The following is a 23835-nucleotide window of genomic DNA, read 5'->3' as shown; positions in this document are numbered from 1 at the left end:
AATGATCTGCAGCTGCATTTTCAATTCGGAGGATTTTAATACCCAGAAAGTCAGTCGCATGTTAATGAGTGTCCTGTCTCTCCTGTTATGTGTTAACAACCCTTTGCTTAGGGAATAAAGAATTACGGCCGGCCACTTTAAGCGCAATTTTTATGAGGAGCCTTTTATCAGGTCAGGCAGGATGTACTATCACCCCAAGTAACCCACTACAAGGTCACCTTACACGCTCTGTAAATGTGCAATTTTAATTAACTTGACAGATTTGAAACTGTATTCCTGGGCAAAATCAAAGTGATTGGATTTGCAGTCCGACCGATATATCTGACAACTGAGATATCGAGATATGAAACGGATATGGGCCTGTAACGGATTGATCTGTGTCGGCATTATGTTTTTTAAGATATGCAAAACTATCAGAACAGAACAGAGGCAGAGTGATTTAGAAATGGTGTCACCATGCAGAATGTCTTGCAGACGGTGCTCATGTCTCCTAAGCTCTTTTCAGACTTTGTTCGAGGTGCATTGTTTACACCCCTGTGACGTCTCAGAGGCATAATTGGGGGAATTGAAGTGATTCCATATCTGTGCCGTCATGGGAGGTATAGTACCAGTAGGTGAGTCTGGATACACGGAGCCAGCAGTGCTGTGTCTGAATGTGTGTGAATGTGGAACTCCCGCTGTGTCTTCCACAACGATGTAATGCAATGTGAATTCACAGACTGGGACACCAAAAGTACGCCATGACAGAATAAATGAATGATTGAAGACATAGTGATGGTGGAGCTTCATTACGCTGCTGTTTCAGAATCACAATCTGAAAACGTCTATAGATTATAATCCTCTCTGTCTGCAGCACTTGTTGTAGCAAACACCAGAGTTTTATACTGTTTAATAAAGTTATATAACTTAGAGCGTAGCCTATTGAAAACATTTGCATATCGATATTGTTGGAGAAATAGGTGTACAAAAGTGAAAAAAAATATCAGCGCTAAGACTCTGACTTTTGCACCAGTCAAGCTCCCTTATAAACTCGCTGTCGCTGTTTTTTTTCAGTGTAAATAATTTGTGTTGGATGCATTGGTTCAACATTGGTATCGGCCTAAATCGGCCTTGTTGACAGACATTTGCAAATAATGTGGCATGAAGCGATGTCAGTAGCCGATGTTTATTTATTATACCAAATCAATTTCATGCTGACATCTAGTACACCTCACTACGGATTAAGAGAAGAGGTTTTTTATCGGGTTGAGGAAGTCACCTGTGGGACAACCTCTGACTTGTCTTCATGGTCAAAGACGAGGTGGCATTGTTGGAGTCTGACACCTAAAGAAGTCATGAAACGAACATCGGTATCGGTGCATCTCTAGTTGGATGTTTATCCTGACATTTCATTGGATTGATCGGTGCAATGATGGAGACTAAGAGAAACGCTGTAGCTGCAGCCCTTTGCAATTAGCCCAGTAAACTCATGGATAGAAAATGTGGCCAATCTTTCGATTCATGTGCTGAAGATTAAATTCTTTGTTCTGTGAGTAGTCACACTCCATCAGAACGCTTCAGGCACCAACTATTTCACAAAGACACCTGGATGAACTCTGCTTTTCTCCCCTTTGTTCCTCTGTGCTTCCTCACAGTATAACAGCTGAATATCTGCAGGTCACTATCGGACTCTGACAGAGTGGAGGTTTGCACACAATGTAAATGTTGTGTAGAGCAGTGGTTCTCAACTGGTGGGTCGGAACCAAAAATGGGTCGCGGAGCCTTTTTCAGTGTGTCGCAAACGTGTGCTAGGAAATAATAGTTGTGTCCAAAAGTTTATGGAGAGCTTTTTAAACATGCTGGTTGTTTTCTGTATCTTTGTCTATCATGTTTGGTTCCATCGTGGTCCAAACCTCCACTTTTTAAAAAATTAAGTACATCTAATTGTTTGAAAAATATCCGAAATTTTGGGTCGAGATTTATCAGTAAGGGGTCTAGCCTCAGGACCCACCACCAAATCCTTAATAAGCAACCCACGACCCAAATTTTGGATATTTTTCAACCTATATTTGTTTTATAAAAGAAATGGTGCAGTTTGTACCTCAGACTGTACGAAACATTTAACTGAACAAAGAAATGAAACAAAACTATATATATATAAATATAGATTTTTAGACTTTTGACACTTTTTTTTCTTCCTAGGCACACTTTTGCTCACACTTGAGCACGGATAAGCACCTCCACTACTGTGGGTCTACCTGCTGAATGTGTTTATAAACTGATGTCTCATTGTCTTAAGTCCAAGATGATTCAAATAAGTCGGCTGTGGTTCTTACTCTTGGACAAAGAAGAAGCTGAGGATACTCCTTCTCACTACAGCCTTCGCGACTACAATCGCCGCTGCAGCTCTGAGCGACAAACACATTTAGTTCCGGAAAGTTTTTCACAATAAAAGTCTGTTATTACCATCGCTGTGATGTGCTTTTATTTTGAAGCAGATGTATGAGGAAGTTGGGTGTTGTAAGCTGGTGCAACTTAACACATCTCAGATGTGTTAAAATAAATACTACAAACCAAACAGATTCAGTTGGAAGCTTCAGTAGCTAAGAGGTAAACAAACAGTGACTTAAACATCTAATATAATCTCATACAGGCTCATTTTAAAAACAATAAATGGATTATATTTCATCTCAGGTTTAGTTGCAGCTACATCAGCCTTTGAGGCTGCATTTGAGACTAAGAATAACAAAACTAAAAACACTAAAATACTCTTTATGATTGAGACAAAGACCCCTTTAGTATTTTCTTAAATAGTTTAAACATTTCCTTTCATAAAACAGCTGATCACTTGAACATATAATCCTTGATTATTTATTCGTCATTATTTATATTTTGTTTTTGTCAATGGGGTAGAAAAGAAAATGTTTGTCTGAAAAGATAAACTTTGTAAAGATTTGCCTTTAATTAAAAAAACTTTGAGATTAATATCCTCTCGTCCTTTTTCACGTCTATGCGTTGTTAGAAAAAAGTAACTAAGTAACTTTTACTCAAATTACATTTTAAACAAGTTATTTTTACTTTTACTTGAGTACATTTTTAAACTAGTACTTTTACTTGTACTTAAGTAAAATTTCATTAAAGTAACAGTGCTTTTACTGGAGTAGAATATATTAGTACTCTTTACACCTCTGCCCCTGGTGTATGTAGAGGGTTTCAGAGGTTTCCTTAAAGTCGTGTTTTGGACGTCACAGTGAAGATGGAAAAGCCTGAGTAACAGAGATGAGGACCATCTCTGTCATGTTGAACCTTTTTATCTGTTGACCTGTGTTTTCTTTCCAACCATCATGAAGAACTGCATCGTTATCAACCTGTGGTTATGAAGGTTTGAATCCGTCTTTGCACTTTTTCTTCTGGTCCAAGAATAACCTGAGCATCTAAACAGTGTACACGAGTCTGATTATAAAACAGGACAGTCTACCTGTTTACTCGTCATGGCTGTTTGCTCGAAGATAACAACCTGAAAGACTTAAATAATCGACATTTGATCGATGAAGTCATCAGAGTCAGCTCCTTGAAGGTCTATCAGGGTGAAGCCACTAATCATGAGAAGAAAATTGGTTCTTTGAAAGCCGGCCGTTCAAAGGACTCTGCTTGAAAGGTTTCCCCTTCCAGTCTGTGTTTATACAGATTTTACATAAACTGAGAGCGGAACCTTTTACTGCAAAAGCCATATAATAAAATATTGAAGGTTTGTCCGACTTTGCAACGTCTGGTTCATGCTGTTGTTACTTCTGTTTTGTTCTTGGATTTCACTGCGTCATAACTTGAGATCTGATCGAGTTTTTTGCTTTCATGTCTCAAATCAAGTGAAGTTTTCAGGATTTAGATTCTTCATAAATTACTCTGTGTTTGTGTTTGCAGCAGCAAATATCAGAAAAATCAACAACTACTCCCGAGCAAACAAGGGTGTAGACAATGCAGTTTCAGTTTGAGAAAACAGGTTTTATGTGAAATAAAATGCTTCCTCCAAATGTGTTTAGACCTCAGTGGACATCCCGATGTCCCTTTAAATATGATACAGGTTTTAAGAAGCAAGTCTTTACTAGCTCTGCCATCTATCACTCTAAAAATCTTTGATTTTAAATAATTCTGTTAATCCTAACAGAAGGAAAGTAATGCCAGTTGATGGTCAAAACAAAGGTAGTAGAAAACCATCTATCACCGTTGTTTTTCTCTCCTCTCGTCCTTCATGAAAATGAGGGAGTAGGTGGAGGTAGAGCGATAGCCTAGAGACCGGCAGGGGTAAGTGCTAGACCCAATCAGTGCATCTCATCTTAGCTCTCGTTCTAAGATATCTCGACAGACTTTTCTGTGGTCTGTGTTTAAACCAGGAATGGTGGCATTTTGGTTGTTGGGGCCATTGGGCGCCATGTGGTAGTATACCCAGTAACTACCTGGAGCTTGCGTGTATGGAGCCTGGGTCTTTGGAAAGTGGCGATGCTGTTTTGGCTGTGTGTGTGTGTGTGTGTGTGTGTGTGTGTGTGTGTGTGTGTGTGTGTGTGTGTGTGTGTGTGTGTGTGTGTGTGTGTGTGTGTCAGTCCCTGTGACTCATCACCTGGAGTGTTATCACAAAGATCTCAATCTGTGAGAGCTGAGCAGAGTCTCTTCCTTATCACAGTTTCTCCATCAAACCTCTCGTTGCCACGAAAACAAATTACCTTGTTGAGAAAAGCAATTATAACTCTGCAGGAAATAAAAAATGTGATGCCTATTTATTTTTGCTCTTGGCTTTATATTTGCACTGCAGCACAGAAACTGGTGGTTGGTTTAGCTCGTCTCTGGAGGACCGGTAGTGAATGGGTCACAGTGGGTATACGTGGCATCATCCTCTGCACTCACTCCACCCAGCATCCCTCTCTCTCTCTGCCTCCACCTTGCAGGACATGACTGAGCACTTTCCCAGCAGAGCAGACACTTAAGATTATGTAAGGTGCAGCATGCTGTTCATGGCATTATATATGGGAATAATCGGATTAAGCATTCATGGCGTATTCTTAAAAAGGTATTCTTTCAGTTTTTAGTCATCGTGTTCAAAGCAGAATAACCAGAGTGGTATGTTTCTTTATGTTTCTTATATTTTCTTTGTTACAAACGTACAAAGTATTCTCTCATGAACAAAGTAAGCATGTACTGTAATACATTACTGAAGCAATAAATGAATCCTGCTTGAAAGGTCATAGTGCATCAATTATAAAAGAATAAGGTGGGCTGTACAGATTTTTAGTCAATAGTATGAAAACTGAGGGCGTTTTCACACCTATAGATCGTTTGCTTTGGTCTGAATCATGGACTAATTTGTTTCATTTTTCGTTTACATTTACACGTGGACCAAAGTCTGTAATAATTGAGGAAATGCTCTTTGATTGGTCGGAATTTTGTGCAGGAAAAACCCCTGAAGTAAACAAATACCGTTTTCACACTTGCAGAAATCTCCTGAAAAACTCAGGATAGTAACCAGAGGAGCTGTATGTGAACGCAAACAGCCAAATGTTTTGTTCATACTTCAACTGGAGTTTCTCCTGCCAGACTCCATTTCCATTCTGTAACATCTGCATCGATACATGTATTTTCAAGGAGCACATGACGATATATTGCCATATTGATTTCTTGCGCACAGCCCTATTATCATGACAGTTCAGGAGAAGGTGCACATTAATCCTCATCCACGATTGATGCTGCTGTTTTGGTAGTGAAAGGCTAACAATCCTACCCATAATGCACTGTGCAACCGGCTCCAGTTTAAGCCAAAAAAGCACAGTGCTTCCTGATGTTAGGTCAGACCCAGGTCCATTCATGTTCTACAAATGAACTGCATCAGAGTCCGATAATAAGCAGATCAAGACCCACTTTTTAAGAGGTCTCAGTACGGTTGTTTGGTCTGCACCAGGGTTTGATTGACAGCTTTCATACCAGCACAAACAAATCACAAAGACTTGGCAAACGGACTCGAGCTCTTTTGAACTGAACCAAACAGGTCAGGTGTGAAAACGCCCTTAGTATAACCGTTTAGTACAGAACAGAACTTTGTATAAAATCAGACTCCAGATAGTAAGCTTGTGAGATTGTTGTTCAAAGTCTAGACGGTTCACTGACATGATCTACACATGTATCTATTAGGCTTGATATAGAAAGAAGAAATCTGTTTTTTAACATAAGAAATTAGCCAACAGTATAATTACAATTACATAACTTACTAAACATCCAAAGAACACAGCCACGCTTAAGAAGGAAGCTCATAGACATGTCTGCAGGTTTTAAGGTGAAAAGTTTAAAATCATGCAGCGGGATTAGATTTCTTAAACTCTAAATCCTCAGTAATTCTTTCCATTGAAGGTGCAGAGCGGCCTGAAGGCAGCCTGCCAAAGTTCAGATTTGACCTGAGAGAGACAGAGTCAAAAAGAGCTGAGATCTGCTCTGTGGTTATTTCTCATGGTATCAAGAGCAAAGCACAGTAATAAAATGTTTCACATTTTGGATCCACCTACAAATGTTGGCTGACAGAATTCATCAGATGTCAGTAAAATCTCATTCATCACCGTGCCCACCAGCTGCAACAAACAAACACGTCTTTTATTCAGACAACTCGGTCAATAACCCACACATCAGTGCAACAGAGGGGAGGGGGGGGGGGCTTTTTCACTTCAGGATCAAGCTGCATTTGTGAGGCAGTTTAAAAGGTTTAAGTTCACCTAAATTAAATAAAATGTTAAAATAGTGGTGGTTCTATGAGCTCTATCAAATATCTTTAAAGCTGCATGAAAGCATCAGTCACTGCTGAGTAGCAGCAGAAAAAAACCTCCTTATTTATTTGATATACTGGAGTCAGTAAAAACCCTCATTTCAGCCTCTGCTGTCTCTTTAAGGCCCCCCTCCCCTCGTGCCCACTTTCTTCTGATTGGCTAGTTCTCTGGAAGCCTTCCGGGGGGCAGAACGCTGCAGGGCTGCCAGGGGAGGGCTGCTCTCCAGAGCTGGGAGAAGAGAGTCTATGTAAGAGGTTTCAGCGGTTTACGTAGAGGCTTGAAGCCGTCTGGTGAAATTCTTGGTTTCATCTCGGGGAACGATGGCGTGATTTACGAAACAAGCCGTTTAACGCCCTCTGCGGTGTCATCCTGGGGTTACTCCAGCATAAGTATACCTCGTGATCTGAAACTTTGTCCACATTTAGTTTGGACATCCAGCATTGTAACACTAAATGTGAGTTTGAAAATGGAGATCAGCAGAATAGGTCAATTTTAAATGTCCTTCATAGAGATGAGATTGACACCATGAAAATGAACACAGAGAATAAATCAACTGAGAAGAGAACTTTTTTCAAATTAAACTTCTTTTTGCGAATCAGAACGAGTGGAGTCGCCCCCTGCTGGTCAGGCACCTCTGTATTGGCCCTGGTCCATGTCTTATGCAGTCAATGAAAAATATGTTGCTTGACTCAATGTTATGAAAAAGATTTCATATTTGCATTGAAGCCTAAATTATAATCTGTGTGTTTGCTTTCTGGCCTGTTCAGTAATCACTCAGTAATCAGATGTTATTCAGTTGCTCTGGTGTGTGTGTGTGTGTGTGTGTGTGTGTGTGTGTGTGTGTGTGTGTGTATTATTGTGATGCGTCGCTCATCTGGCAGTAGACAGCTCACTGTGTCATGCTGCTGTTTGGACAGCACTCATAAATCTGTCTCTTTCAGTTATGTCGTTACATTTTTTAAATGATAGTTAATCTCCTCCCCCTTTTCCTTCGCACATATTCTCTTTGTTGTTTCTCCTGATTTGAACTCTCGCTCTCTTTCGCTGCAGTTAATGGAGTTCTTTAATAAGCAAACATAATGTCTCTTTCTCTTCTTTCCATCACAAAATCCCATTACATGCTCCTTCTGCAGACTCATGGACTAATGACAAATCAACCGTGAGTGTGGTGGTGGCTTCAGGACAGCAGAATGAAGATCATTAGCCGGACAAAAAGCATCTTTACATTTGTTCACTCACTTCTCAATTTGAAAAATGAGATCAGGTTACTGTAACACCTTTTACGAAACACCTACAGTACACTGCCTGTAAAATACTCCGCTCTGACTGAATGTCTCCTCACGTGTTACATCTGCATTTGTATTTTAAGATTCATACGACATCACAGCCGCAACCAGAAGAAACAAAGATGTTTTGATTTCTGGGACATGTCAGAGTCAGTCTTCTATTTTTTGCCTCATTAGTGGAGAAGCCTAAAGCCTTGTTGAACTCAAATTCTTACTTGTGTGAGTTTGATTTAGGGAAAATCTGTGTTTATTCGTGTTGGTTAAACATGACCTGCAAATATGACCCCCTCCCAGATACATCAGAAAACAAGACCACCATCATGTCAGGGTTCTTCACATCATCCTGAGTCGATCACAGCTCAGAGAATGTCACCTCTTTCTGTAGGAACTGTGACGGGATGTACTTCACCGCCCCTTACCCCTATGCCATCTGCCACCCACAATTTTAAGCGGTCTCACAAGAATCACTGATGAAACAAATTACAGGAAAACAATGAGAAGTTATGAACTATGGGTCCCTGTTGTGATAAGGCAGAATTTTAACTTGTCCAAGCAGGTCAGCGGAATTTATACTTAGCTGGCCCAGAGTCTTTTAATCCTGTGTTCTGGCCAGCGAGCCGGTGATGATGAGCCCTGGTATGTTTTTTTTATTTGGCATCATTATATTTGCAGCCAGTTTGCTGTTCATGAAGTTGTTCCGCCTTATCACAACACATTCTTTCAGCATGTTTCCATTGCTTCATTTGTTTTGGACATTTGCATGTTTTTGAATTTACAGATCGTTTCTAATGCAAATGGTTTTGGCAATTGAAGAGTGATTTCCCTTTTGGTCTAGTGTACAGTAGATTTGCATGCAAGTGCAACTAATAATCATCTCCATAATGTTTTTTTCTCTTAAACAACTATAAACAAATGAAGCCACAGAAAAGGAAGTGTGGGCTTGAGGTCCTTTATCGCTGACTGCTGGCTGTGCTGGAAAGTTGCCCATCACTCCCAAAGCCATGTGTCACAGTCAGGCAAACGCTGACAGGTTCCAAAAGTAGTCTTGTGGATACAAGCTACAACTAGAGTGAGGAAAAAGGGTTGCTTTAATGATGGTTAAAGTGTTCTTGAGCTCACACTGTGCTTGTTCTGTCCTTGGAGTTATGCACAAGCCCAACAGTTCAGTGGATTATAACAAATCCTGGTTAACACCCTGGATCTGGAGTGATAAGGACAGGGGCATTCATGTTCACGTGTCTCATCTTACCTCAACCTTGTTTTCCAACATTGGTGAAATGTGCTTTTAGCTTTGTTCTCCTTAGACGCTCTCTGACTCCTTTTGATGTGAATCTGAAGGCGCTGACAGCACTTTTGTGCTGATGTGGGCTCATAGAGACTTTTCAGACCCGCCTGCAGTCACTGGGTGGTGGGCATGTGTCACATTGGTCGCATGCCTTCACTCGACCTCCTGCAGAGCTTCATGAAGTCACTGTGTGTGTGTGTGTGTGTGTGTGTGTGTGTGTGTGTGTGTGTGTGTGTGTGTGTGTGTGTGTGTGTGTGTGTGTGTGTGTGTGTGTGTGTGTGTGTGTGTGTGTGTGTGTGTGTGTGTGTGTGTGTGTGTGTGTGTGTGTGTGTGTGTGTGTGTGATGACTTTACATGAACAAGCAGGACATTTAAAGTGCAAAGAGGCACACAGCAAGGACAGAAGAAGGTGCAAACTTGAGGCTCCTTTTGATATGTGTCTGTGTGTATCTGAGTGTGTGTGTTGGCAGGGTGAATAGCAGGCAGTGTGTGCAGAGACGGTCAGCAGCCTCCAGAGGACAAAGCACCACTTGTGTTCAGACAGAAGGAGGCAGATTTTAAGGAGCCTTTTCCCAAAAAAGCACAATTGTCCACTTTACCAGACACCTCGTCTTCACTTCTTTCAGGGTCTTTTGAGTCTCCGGCCTTTAAAGAAAAATCTATTAGACCCTTTGGTGCAGTTGAAAACAGGCTTCGTCGACTTTGTCTAGAGCCAGGCCTGGGGTCTCATTTATAAAACAGTGCGCACAAAATGATTCAGATTTATGAAACCGTTCGTACGCACACCTGCACGCAATGTTCCCTTTATAAATCACGATCCACCTGGAAATGTGTGCACGTAGATTAGTCCCATGTTCCGCCCTCTACACGCCCACAATCAACCATAAACGGTCAATGCAAAGCAGCTCGTGAATGAAAATGCATTCAAACGAGGGGGGCGGATCAAAGGTTTCCAGCGCTGGATCCCGGAAGTTTAGACAAAGAAACAAAACTTTCTGACCCAGAATGGAGGAGTTTGTGAATGAAGTGGAGGATAAAATGGACATATGGATAGTTTGCTGCAGCAGGAGGATCACAAACTTTAGAAAAATCAGAGAATGACACCACGTCAGTGCTGCATTCACCCTGTCCTATGTGCCAAAACATCCACTGTTCATCATTACGCACGAGTATATCTGCAATGTTTACATGTTAACGAGACCCACACTGACTTCTTCATATTGTCAGAGTGCTCACGTCAGTCAGCAGTCTGCCTCACTCTATCATATTATTAATCAAAAGTTTGATCAACGAAGAAAAACATTTGATTGCTGGCCACATTTTCTCGTGGGAAACTCCGTCTGCTCTGTGACTCATTATGAAGATATATAGACCTAATGATCGTGTCAGAGATGACCTGACTTAATGTCCACACTTGATTTATTTACAGAATAAATACTTACAGCTGATGAAGACGTGCTGAGTATGGAAGAGGCGAAATGTGTGAAGCTACCGCCGTGTCTCTGTGTGTCTTGACGCAGGCATCTTTATTAAAACTAAAAATCACACTTGATGATAAATGCACGATATTGAAAGATATTAATGAAAACTGGAGGCTCTATGGTCTTTGTCTAATGTTTAACTCTACATCAGTGATTACATTAGTGTACAAGTCCGGTCCTCTGAGGTCCGTCCAGGATAATGAAGGCGAGACGGTGCTGATGCAATATGTATGGGGCGGACTTTTATTTTTTACTTTATGTTTATATATTGTCATAATGAAACGGCTCACTACATGTGCGATTATAGCCTAAATAAAACCATCGGTTTGAATGATTATGATGACGTGGATCTGTCAGTAAAGTTTTATATTTAGTGAAATAAAATGTGGAAGAGGCATCAATATGTATCTGCAGGCTTCAATTCACCACTTCACCGTCTGTGTCGCCAATTTCCGATGCCTCCAAAATGTACGTACGCCTGAGTCAGAGTTTGCTTACCGGTGCGCACATTTTACCGTCAGGTTTGTTTTTATAGAATACAATAGAATAATAATAATAACCCAGTTTCAGACCCCGTTTTGTGCGTATGCAACGGTTCTAAATGAAACCCCTGAAACTGTATATTGTCAATTTAAATGCCACTATTCCTGCCTTCTGATTGGCTAGGGGGCGGGGCTAATTAATTCAGAGGTCAGTTAACCTGCTCGAGCGGTCAGCAACGAATGAAAACCAAAGAAAAAGAAGTTGAAATTCAACCAAAAAATGTAGTTTTAAGGAGAAAAGTGAGTTTAAAAGTGCTTTAACCTGTAAAATCTAAATTTTAAACGAGCTGTTGGTCTACCACGGCTTTTCTTGTTGGTCTACCACGGCCAGGCATCTATGTAAGTGAACCACGATTACATTTGTTTCACTTTAAGTGAAGTCGCTCTGACTGTTTCGGTCACCATGTTCCTCACTATTGATTTAAAAAAAACACCAGACTCCATTTACAAAACCTGTGATTTTTGCCTCGCAGATCACAGGTGTGGCTGGTCTACCGCTGCTGCCATCCACGAGTCAGTTTGTGTTATTGTGTTTCACAAATACTTAGTTTATTCTGAACTAGCTTTTCAATACAAGAGACCAACAATAACTCAGACAAACTGACCAATGAGACAGCTGAGCTAGAGATGTTAAATTAAGGTTTTTGTCAATGGAGTCTGGTGGCTGAAGAAAGAGCAATCTAACAGCGGTTCCTGGTTATAAAGATAATCTTCCTCTTTTACTAAAAAGCTAATTCATTGATTAAATGTTGTCAGACATTTTCAATTACAATATTAGCCTGTCAATAGCAAAAATACAATTTCCAGAATCAACCAAATTTGGGAATAAGCTGTTCTTTTTGTCACCCTTAGCGTATCACCCTTACATTTCCGAAGTATTCTTTATTTTATTTTCTTGTTGTGGCTTTTTGGAGCAAACTTTCTAACTGAAGCAGACAGATAGATATTATAACAAAACCATGAAACACTGACAGCTCCAAGAGGACCACTCAGGATCTGATGCATTCATATTGAGCTGCAACTAACTTCAAATTTAATTCTGATGCTTTATAAGCCTCTGATGCATTTGGTGTGGGGGTAAATGAAACTTCCCTTAGAATCCATCGCAGTGTTTCAGTGTTTACCACAGAATGACACTGTACCTGGGCGGCGGAGTTGGAGAGGGAGGATATTAGTTCTGGTTAGATCTTAATACTTCATATATTTATTGTGCTTGTTTTAGTTTGTGTTACACACACACTTGCATGTCTCTTTTGTGGATGTATTTATTGTGTGTTTCTGCTCCTTTGACAGTGTTCCTCAGCTCCATGTTTCTTAAGCATTACTCCAGTTTTTCACTGATATGCCGTTATTTCATCAGGTGATCCGCATGTGGAGGTTTTTTAATGATGAGCAGGACAGAATCGATAGCAAGCAGCTGAAGAAAATATTTCAGAGAGACTAAAGTGAGAGTTTACAATTACAGTTTAGGAAAAGATAAATATGCAATGTCTTTGGCGATTAGACTGTCATGCAATCAGAGGGGTAGTGAGGCCGAAAGCAGAATAGGATACCCCCCTGATGGAATCCAGACCCTGGTGGTGGTGATGGGGATGGACGAATCCAGGATGTGATGAAAAGTGGGTTTCTGAGCCTGTAGCTGTCCTCCGCTGAGCTGGCGATCGCACTGAAATGACAACCTGACTGCTGAAGAGAGAGAACAGATTTTAAAGTTTGACGGCAGCAGGATGATTTGTTGAATCAGGGTTGGATTATTACTTAAAGAGTAAACACCCAAAATCAGCTGATCACCAGAGAAGGGAGATGGAGGAAGTGGTAGAGAGGGAGGGACCAAAAATGGAGGGACTTAGTTGAATGAAGAAAATTGAATGAATGTGTGAGAGAATAAAACCAGTCTTCCTGCTTGAATTTACACTGAACTCCATTAAAACAACAGCATAATGAGACGTAGCACCTCAGTCAGTGAGGGTGTTTACGGGAGGGACATACCTGCCGCTCTCTCTCTCTCTCTCTCTCTCTCTCTCTCTCTCTGTCTCTCTCTCTCTCTCTCTCTCTCTCTCTCTCTCTCTGTCTCTCTCTCTCTCTGTCTCTCTCTCTCTCTCTCCAGCTTGCTATAGCTCGCTTGCTATAGCCTATTTACCGGCTTACGGTAAATAGGCTGTGGATAAAAGAGAGGTTCAAAACTATACTTGGGCGGCCATAATTATACCTGGTGGGACCGCGTATCGTCTGTGCTTAAGACACTGCATCATACAGGACTCTTTTAAACTAACATAACAGTTAAGAGTGGAGTGTCAGCCCCTCTCTTTTAGCCCCTTTCTTCAAAAGCTCAGCCCTCGATGCTCTTACTCGAGCCTGAAGCTTAATCTGAAAGTGTAAGCCTCTTGAGTTTTCATTTGTCTGTGAGATTTCTTTTATGGCATGCGATAAACAAATATCAGGGATGAACACTAGGAGTTGCAGCTCATATTTTCTAATTGACAGTGAAAATTAAAGTGAAGCTTTAAAGCAGTAAAACCTCTTTTTATTCAGTCTAGATTAAAGTTTCTGGTTTGGATCCTGATTATAGTCTTTAATAAGGTCTCTCTCTCTCTCTCTCTCTCTCTCTCTCTCTCTCTCTCTCTCTCTCCAGAAAAACAGGTCTATTCAAAACAGAATCTAAATAAAGTTTTTTTTATCATCTGACCTGCAGCTATCTGAGAGGTCAGTGGAAGTGCCTCCCTGTCAGACACAGAGGCTCAGGAAACAGCAGACGTGATATATGTACAAAAGAAGCTATATTTGAATACAAGTTTAGTTTGGTTTGTTTTTCTTCCTGGAATGAGAAATGAGAAACACCAAAAGAGGAGCAATGCAGTATGTTGCTTTCATAGTTTTAGTATTCTATATGGTTCAATCACAGTCACAAGACTCATCCTCTGATTGTAAAGATGTGAGGTGCATTGAAACTGAAAGCTGCATGGCTATATTTAGATTTGAGCCTGGAGACAGTTTAAGCTGCAGTGTATAAATGTTTTATGTAAAAACCACAACATTTACCATATTTAAAGCCCCCAACTCCAGCCAGTTATTAAAATAATTTTAGTAATGTAGACACAAACACTCCCATAGTGCTTCGAGCTCCCACAGGTAACCAATCTGTCTGACAAGAAACTCTGTAAATAACAGAGAATTCAGGCAAGAAAGCCTAACCAGAAAATCTGTGATTCATAAGAATTGATCGAGTTTATACACAATCAGAAAATTAAGTTGTGTTTATTTATTGTAGTCAGGGAGTTTGGGGATCCAGAAACACTCTAATGAAGTCCGTCAACTTAAACCTCAGAGGATAAGTGACATTAGGTCATAGTGAAATAATATTTTTTCAGCTCTATCAGTTTGAAATTCCTCTGAAAACAAGTGTCATTTTAGGCTGTTGTTAGTCTTTGAGTCCTCATTGTGGATGAACGGCTGTACCGTAGATGCTGGAGGGTTGATGTGATCGACAGAGACGCTTTGAAGCTGTTTGTTTTGAAAATTAAATGAATTAATGTCACTCAGGACATGGCACGTCTTCTAAATTTGTAGTCTGATATGTCTATTCCTGTTAGTGTGAATACAAAGTGACACTTTCTCTCCCTTATGTCGACACTCTCTAAAGGTCAAACAGTGTCATCTCGCACACTCTGCTGTGTTTTGACTGATAGGGTGGCTGCTGGCTCGCAGTAGAGGAATTGAGATGGTGCTGTTGATTTTCTCCATGGCCTCCTGATCCACTACACTAAATATGAGAGAGGTGTTTTGATACCTGAAGGAGGCTGAAGGAGGATAAAATGTAATCCTTTACCTTGTTCTTCTGCATTGTATGCCCCAACCATTGTACCATAATTTGATGTCCCATAAACTGGATGGCTGGAGCTGTTGGTCTGTGTATAAATCCAAATGAGCTCAAGATTATAGGGGCCATTTCCAAGTTAGCAAACATTACCTTTCTTTCTTGTAAGTATGAACACTGAAGGGGAGCAACCTGGCTTTCATTGTTGGTGTTCTGTAAATTAGAACCATTTAGTGTGGCCAGCAATTTGGAGGACAATTCTGCACATACACAGCTGCAATACTATCCATTGTCCCCTCTCATCCATCTCTGTCACATCAATCAGAGCTATTAACCTCCCTCCCACTCTGAGCTGTCAGTGAAGGGGGATTGACGCTCCACAGACCTTGAGGTGAAGGTTGTTGTGGGTTTGAACCCCCATTACGGCTGCTACTCTGTATACCGTACACCACACAGAGGATCAATAGCACTGATGAGGGGCCTGTCCTGTCGGCAGGATGCTTACATTAATATTTTTAATGAAATTCTGGGACTTTGGTTGCAGGATGTTGAATATGATGCATCTGCCAAAATGTGTGATCAGCTTACTCCTGACAGGGTTTAGCCTATGCTGACTGTGTATGTTGTAAAGCTGTCATCAATTACAATTTAGCAGGTTTTACATAAAATGTTACCTTTGTGTGAGATGCCAAAGATGTCTGTGTTTTGTTTACCTTAAGCCTTTTATCTTTTGTCTTCCTCTGAATGAATTTCAGCCCTTTATTGTTTACTGCCCTTTACTCTGTATGTCTTACAAAGGTTAAAGCATCACTCCAGTGTTGTTGAAGTTGTATAAAGTTACTTTTCCACCATTTACAGGAATAATCTGGGCTCTCAGAGAGAACCCTCTCGGCCCAAAATGACTACTGAATATCAAGATCGGTACAGCCCCCCCTCAATGCTACAAGGCCACAGTCACAACCAGCACACCAAAACACCCGTACCATGCCTTGAAGGGGACTGCTGCGGATGTGAGCACCTGTAGGTAAGATCCAAAGTGTTTATCTCACCTGACGCATTAATGACAAACTCTGAAGATGTTCCTGTCTGAAGATGTTCCTGTCTGGTGCCAGTGCTCCAGGCAGTTCTTCAAGCTTTGTTTCTGCCTTTAAGAACAATAAAAGCCATAAATGAAGCTAAGATTAGTGGCACTAATTCAGTTGGAAATTAAGAATGCGATACTTCAAGACACCATTTATAATATCAAAATATGACAGAAGTAAGACAAATTTATGCTGGAGGAACTGTAAACAGGTGGGAGATCATACTCACATCTTTTGGGACTGTCCCAAACTGAAATCATTTTGGCAAGGGATTCAAGCAGAAATACGAACCACCAGGAGTAGATTTACCGCTTACAGCGTCATATTTCATCATAGGTTTAATACCGGAGGGATCGATGGATAAAGGAAAGGCCCGGTTACTACACATCTTTCTTCTGGTGGCGAGGAAAATGATAACCATATCCTGGCTTAGACCTCTACCTCCCACCCTTCTCCAATGGAGAGAAAGGCTAGAGAGGGTTTATTTGATGGAGAAAATAACAGCGAAACTCCATCTGAGAATGGATTTGTTTGTGGTTCTATGGGCTCCTGTCATTGCTTACTTTAATTTACCGATAGAGTAAGAGACCAGTTTACATCATCTCAATTTATTTAAAAGAAAACATGTATATTTCGTTTGGTTTATTTTGGACTTGTCAGTAGACATATTCATAGAGATATATATGAAAGGTTAACAATTGCTTGTGCGTGTATGGACAGTTATATCTGATGCCTGCTGTGAAGAAGCAATTTTTTCCCTCTACTTGTCAAGAGTCTCCTCTTTGTGCGGATGAAGTTGTTGCCATGAGTTTTATTTGTGTTTTATTTTATTTTATTTTTTTTGTTTTATATGTTTGCCGAACTGTAAATAATTCTTGTAAAATTATTACCATGTTTCACCAACTGAGATATGTAAATATAAATATGTAAAATATTGAATACAATAGCTGCTTGAATAAAGAATGTTCAAAAAAAAAAAAACTTGAGGATTTTCAGACCTGTGAAAATGAAGAGACCACAGATGCTCTCTCTTGTGATTGCTTTTGGTTAAAAAATGACAATCTTTAGATTTAATTAAATTTCGCTATTGACTATTTAAAAAAAAAAAAACAGATGGGGCGCCGGTGCCTAGCGGTTAGTTCATGTGCCCATGTACAGAGACTGTGGTCCACACGCCGCCCAGGTTAGAATCTGACCTGTGGCTCCTTTCCGTCCTGCACACCCCACTCTCTCTCTCTCTCTCTCTCTCTCTCTCTCTCTCTCTCTCTCTCTCTCTCTCTCTCTCTCTACCATATTTCTGACTATCCACTGTCTTATTTCTCCAATAAAAGCATTAAATCCCCCAAAACAAACCTTTATTAAATAAAATAAAAGATTACATTGTTTTAAACAAGTGGTCTTAAAGTCACATCTTTTTTTTTCTTTTTACTCTTATCTTATCTGTCTTGTATCCATTGAGTTGTATTTATATCAAATGTGTTTTCCCCTCTAAATTAATGTAGTTTTTGCAAGAAACAACTTTAATCTGCCCAAAATTGTTTGTGCTCAGAAGCACACAAATAATGCATTTTTTTGATGAAGTTAAATACAACTTACTTTTATCTACAAACCAAATAGACTATCAGCATAAGGCAGGATTGGTAACCTTTTAAATGTGGCATGTTAATTTAAAATATCTGTCGGCTTTTTTAGAGCGCCGTTTTTTTCTGCTGCTCCACGTCTCCCGTTGTTAAAACACATTGTACAATAATGAAACACACATAACTTTTAGTCTTTTATATTGTTGGATATATTAGGCTATGCATTTTAATAAAAACACTGCAAAAAAAAGAGCTAAACACCGATGCTCCTCCTCCTCTCTGCAACTGGGTTTGTTTCCCTGACATAGAGGAAATCATTGACCAACACACGCACACCAAAAACAACAAAAACAACAACAAAAACACGGCTATCTATGGGCATGACAAACTATATAGCCTAGAAAAAGAACTGCAGAAATCCATAACAGATGCAGCAGCGAACAAACAAACAGATGAACAAATGAACGATCAGCACCTTGGACAGCTCCGCGGCACGTGATGCACATACCTGCGGCAAAAGTGTTCAACCTTTACGGTGCACTTCCCACTCACAGGGCGCTTGAACCCCTTGCAGGAGACAATGGTCATATTTTTCTTGCACTGCCTTCTTCTCAGCGCTTGTGGATGCTGTGGGTCAGTGGGCACCGACGTCAGACTGGCCTTGACACGCAGGTGTTCCTCTCTCTGTTCCTTTGCCGGCTCAAGAATGAGCATGTATCTATCTGTTTATGGTCTCTATCTATCTATTTGTATATCCTATCTCCCTGTCGCTCTTTGTTAAATTCCTGCGCATATATATGAAGTCTATAAATAGAAACAATAACTAATAAAAATTAAAACGACGTGCGAAAACAATCCAGGGAAATGTATCATTTTCAACTGCCGTCAATATGAAGGCGCCGGCGGTTCGAGGTATAAATGCTCAGAAATCTTGTGTGTTTTATTTTAGTTACACATAGGCTTCAGAAAACATACAGGACACATATTTAAGAAAAGTCATTGGATGAGAGGCTTGTACGTTTTTATTTAAAAAGAGTTATTTGTATTATAAAAACCCAAACCGTCCGTCACACGGTCTTGACGGTTCTAGTGTTAACACTCCTCAGGAGTCGAGAGGGATTTTTTTTTAAAAGGCAGTTTTGCTATGTTGAACGCAGAGACTTATAACACAGCGGCTCTGGTTGCACGGAGCCTGCAGAGCGCGCGCCTGCACGCTCTCGTGCGCTCTCTCTCCCCCCGCTCCCTCTCTCTCCCCCCGCTCCCTAAGAACAGGTGGGATATATACTTGGGCCCAGGTATCGTGTTTGTGTGGGAAACACTGGAGATTAAATATTCTCAAACAGGTTGTTGGTATAAAGTTTTTATTTTTATTGTGCTGCACTTTTTTTTGGATTTGGGTAAATGTCAGAGTTGTGTTCTGAACTAGTGTTCACTATATAGTCCTATAGTGTGGCTGCCAACAGTCAATAATAAATAGCCTCCTGCGTAAAATGTGTGTAGAAATAGGCCTACAGTGTATTTTAACATCTACCATAATGGTGGTACTTGGAGAGCCAAATATTTTCGGAGGTGGTACACAGTCTAAAAGGTTTGAGAACCACTGGTGTAATGCATCTCTCTGCAGGACGACCTCCCCCGGCTCAGCTCAGACTCGTAGTTCAGAGCGACACAGCAGCACTTCTCCTTCATCTCCCGCACGATCTCCATCTCTGCTGAGGTGCACATGCACACGCTTTGTTCCTGCAGGAGCTTCGAGCACAACAACAGGGGAATCATTTAGCAATCAAAACAGGACCCCAGACTGATTCAAACAGCTCATTAAACAAACTTTCTTTTTACCAGACTGACCCCACCATCAAAATAAAAGATGATTATACCTTTTTAAGATGCATTGTAACGTCGACACCAGTGTAGGTGTATGTACCTGCTTTGAAGATTTAGAACATTTGCTATTTATTTTAGCAGTTAGAGGAAAGCATGTAAGGTAGAATGATTAACCGTTAGCTTCATGAGGTGCCCCTTCAGTAACTCTGTTTGTTTAGTTCCATCATGTGAAGAACCCAGAGAACCTGCTATGAGGAGAGTACCTATAAAAATAAAAAAAAGTCACAGTACACCAAAATACAAAAATGAAAATGATGGTTTATAGCAGTGAGTACACGCCCTTTTTGTAGCACTGCTTTGGTCATGTTTTGAGTTTCCTTTCTATCTGCTCCTGTAGGAGGGAACACCCTGCTGGACGGCCTGCCTGAGCGGCTCCAGACTGAAATCAAAGGACTGGTTCCCCCCCGACACGGGGGAGAGTGTTCATGTTACCAGCCCGAAGGACAGAGACTTTTCAGTGTGGAGGGGAGGAGCAGTGCTTGCCAACCTGCCCACCTTCAGCTCCGCATGGATCAGTCAGGAAGAATACGAGGAGTACGGACCGCAGATCATCATCTGAGTAATGTACCGATTAACTTTTTACTACACAAAGTGCAATATACAAACATAGCCCGAAAACAGTGCCATGGACCGGTCCTCCTTTAATATTTATCTGTCTTGTATGTATTTACGGCTTTAAACCTGCAGTCGGTGTGGATCCTGACTAGTGTACTCTTACCTATCACCTGAGCTGCTACTGACCCGCTGCACACTCTTAAGCTATTTGCTCGAGGTTCCAGGCTCTTTGCTCTAAGCCCTGTTGCTAAGAGCAGCAAACATGGCATGGATGAAAATTATATTTATGCCCTTAAAATGTTGTCCGTCAATGTTACTGTTCATTAAGCGCCTTAAACTGTGTCTAAACTTTCCCAAGTTGTGTTCTATTTTGTGTCCCATCAAATAATAAGCAAGAGTTTAAAGTATAGAAATGTTTATGCTTAAGAGACAAGAATTGAAGCTGGCCTTTAATTGATGTCTGCCAATTATTTTTTCCAAAATAAGCAATTGAGGGACAAAGATAAATCACTCAACGTGCTGACTATATAATCAAATATCAAATATATCTTTATACAAAAATGTAAACACAGTTGGTGTAACAGTTTGATCTTAATGTGTGCGACATGGTGCAAGTTGGATTTTGAATGATTAAGATCAGTGCAGCTGTGCAGTGTTCACAATCTAAAATATTGGATAGAAACACCATTAAATGATCTTAAGATGGATTATTAAGACCACTTTTCTCAAACTTTTTTTCTGGATTTTATGTTCCATTTTTTCCCCCTTAAATATCAAGAAAATGTTTGCTTGTAATGTTATGTCTTTTTTCCCCTCACACATATCATAACATTACAGCTTTAGAAGATGTTAACACATTATCTAGGAACATTTTTAATTTCTTGCAGATGAGATAAAGTGGTTCCCTCTTTTGGTTAAAGCTCATTGTACATGCAAGTTTGCTGTTTCTGCAGGAGTGTGAACCGGTGGGGAGAGACGTGTGGATTTGTGGGATATGAAGTTTACTAGTAAACATGTAGCTGAGTCATTGTAAATTAATGGTTATTTTCCAGCTGAAGAGCCCTTTGGTCAGCATGTCTTTTGTTGTGTTCATGGTGTAAGATTTGAAGTGCGGTATTTGAGTGCTAATACCTCTCATGTCTGTAGAATAAGCAGATGAAGTTGATGCTACTGCTGCAGGAACAGTTTGTGTTTGATGTGTCATTTTTTCTATTTGAGTGATGTGTCTTATAAATGATTTCCTGAGTTTTGTTTAGAATTGTTAAAAGTTGTGTGCATGTTTTTTTTTTCTCTTTCACAGTAGTGGTCATTACTTGTGAAGGGTGTTGCCAAATCTGCTGTATTTATCTCTTTACCATGAAACCTTGAAGACCCCTTAAGCCAACCTGTATATAAATATTAAGTTTACTTTTTGGATGTGGAGTTTTTGCATTGAATTATTTTGTTTTGCATGTAATTAAGTTGCTCTTTTTCTGCATGTTTTCCTCTGTGTGCTTGCTTGTCTTAGTATTTTGCTCTTTAAAAGGCAAAGGGGGGTTGTCATGTGACCTAAAGCTCAGCTCTGACGCGGGAATCACCATTAAATGTGACTGTAGGAGCCAATTTAGTGTGTGTGTATTTATGTGTTTTATTTCTATGGCTTTAGTTTATATGTTTATTTATGTACTCAGATTGGACACTAGGTGGTGATAATTGATCATTTGGGTTAATTGGTCAGGTGGTTGGTTGAGTGTTTATATGTCACAGGTTACAGGAAACGGGGGCATAGGTGGTGGGAACATACGGTTCTTACCATAACAGAACGTAACACAGGATAACGCAAGTAGGATATTTAACATAACAAAAGAACGACAACAGTATAATCTCGGAAATAACAACTCATCATATCATCATCACAGTTTGTCTCTGCTTCATATGTGACAATAAACTGGAACATCAGAAAGTACTTTTTGGACATTTGTTTATTTTTTATGCGTCAAGAACTTTCCATACACCTATGCAAGTGACTAAAGGCAAGATAAGAAATTTGGACATTAGATAGTCACTATAGTGACTGTAGTGTTTTCAGTCAGAGCCTCGTGTAAAGGCCAGGATGAACAGCTCAGTCTGCCTCGTTTACTGGCTTCATTTGAAAGAAACCGTCTTCTTTGTCCCCTAACTGTACTGCAACAGTCTGGACTGAGTCTTGCAAACTTTTCACCCAAACCATGCTATGTATGTGATGTATATATATTATAGCACTTAATTAAAAGCAAAGTTATAAGTAGGATACATAAAAACTATAAAATCGTCATGAATCAAAAAAAGTTATCACAGTCAAGTCAAAGTGAAAAATTAATTAATACAGTTTAAGATATAAAGATATATTTTCACTATAGATGCACATTTTTTATTTAATAAATGGTTCTGTTCTTTTTAGCTGTTAAATATTTTTTAGTATCTAGTAGACCAACAGTGTATTTTTCTTTTAAATATTTAAAATTGACTCGACGTTTTATAACTAGATACAGGCAAAATAGTTTATTAAGATTAGCTGATCGATGAGTTTTATTTTCTTTTAAAACGCTTGCATGCGGCTGTGAAATGAATTAAATCTGTTGTCGGTGTCGCATTTGTTTTCTGCCATCATGAGGGACGTAAGCCAAGGTCATGGCCAACGTCGACAGATTAACGGTAGTCATACGTTTGACACGAATGTGGTTGACAGACACACTGGACCAATAGTGGAGAAGACAGGGATTTCATTGGTCTAAATCTGTTCGTGTGCATCAAGCGTAAAGAAATGAGCCAACCAACGTTCGAGCTGAGGGGTAGAGGGCGGGGCTCAGCTGTAGTATAAAACAGATGGTTGTGCCGTTGGTGCGCGCTAACAGACACAAAACAAACAAAAAAAAAATGAGGGAAATTGTGCTTCTCCAGGTCGGTCAATGCGGAAACTAGATTGGTACCAAGGTTAGTACAGCTTTTTATGTGTTTTGTGCGGTTGAAATCGATGTATTTTAGAAAAGATACGCCGCGTCCTCTGTGCTTTTGTGAACGTGTAATCCAAACCTTGAATCTCAAAAGCTGCCCTTATGGGTTGTGATGCGTCGAATTGTAACGAATATAAATCGATTTTACCTAATTTACAAATCCGATAAATTGTGTTAATTTATACGCCGGTTGTTTGAAGAACTCAACCGTTAGATATCAGTTAACCACCGCGGATGGGATTGACCGTTGAGTGGTTAAAATCATTATTTAAATCTTATTCGGTGGACGTAATCGTTCCCGCAATGCAAAATATAGGAAGTTTAAAAAAAAATTTTTAAAAAAAAAATGTCCGCAGTTTATACATTGACATCCAGAAGTGACGTTCAACTGCTCATTTTGCATTTAAATACTGTTAAGCTTGATTTTATTTCCTTTCCTCTTCTGGAAAAGCCAGGGTGGTGCTGGCAACAACTGGGCCAAAGGTCACTACACGGAGGGTGCAGAGCTGGTGGACTCTGTCCAGGATGTAGTGAGGAAGGAGGCAGAGAACTGTGACTGCCTGCAGGGCTTCCAGC

General features: G+C 40.2%; 1 protein-coding gene across 5 annotated transcripts in view; it reads left to right on the top strand.

The window, feature by feature from the left end:
* Positions 1-23835, top strand: part of LOC136177455 (actin, cytoskeletal 3-like) — a 29616-nt gene that overhangs the window by 1945 nt on the left and 3836 nt on the right. For 2 of the 5 annotated variants that reach the window (XR_010665070.1, XR_010665071.1), the window contains exon 2: positions 20070-20291. Coding sequence is in view for 1 of the 5 variants with exons in the window: in XM_065950736.1 (XP_065806808.1) it covers positions 20070-20291 (222 nt within the window). In the remaining 4 variants the exon portion in view is untranslated. Of the gene's footprint in view, positions 1-2181; positions 2450-16044; positions 16211-20069; positions 22233-23835 lie in introns of those variants that run through there. The other 3 variants (XR_010665072.1, XR_010665073.1, XM_065950736.1) reach the window with 3 other exon arrangements.

Source organism: Labrus bergylta, chromosome 22 (genome assembly GCF_963930695.1).
Source record: "Labrus bergylta chromosome 22, fLabBer1.1, whole genome shotgun sequence".
Lineage (NCBI taxonomy): Eukaryota > Metazoa > Chordata > Actinopteri > Labriformes > Labridae > Labrus > Labrus bergylta.
Note: the sequence above shows the minus strand (reverse complement) of the source record. Positions and strands in the feature narration are given on the sequence as shown.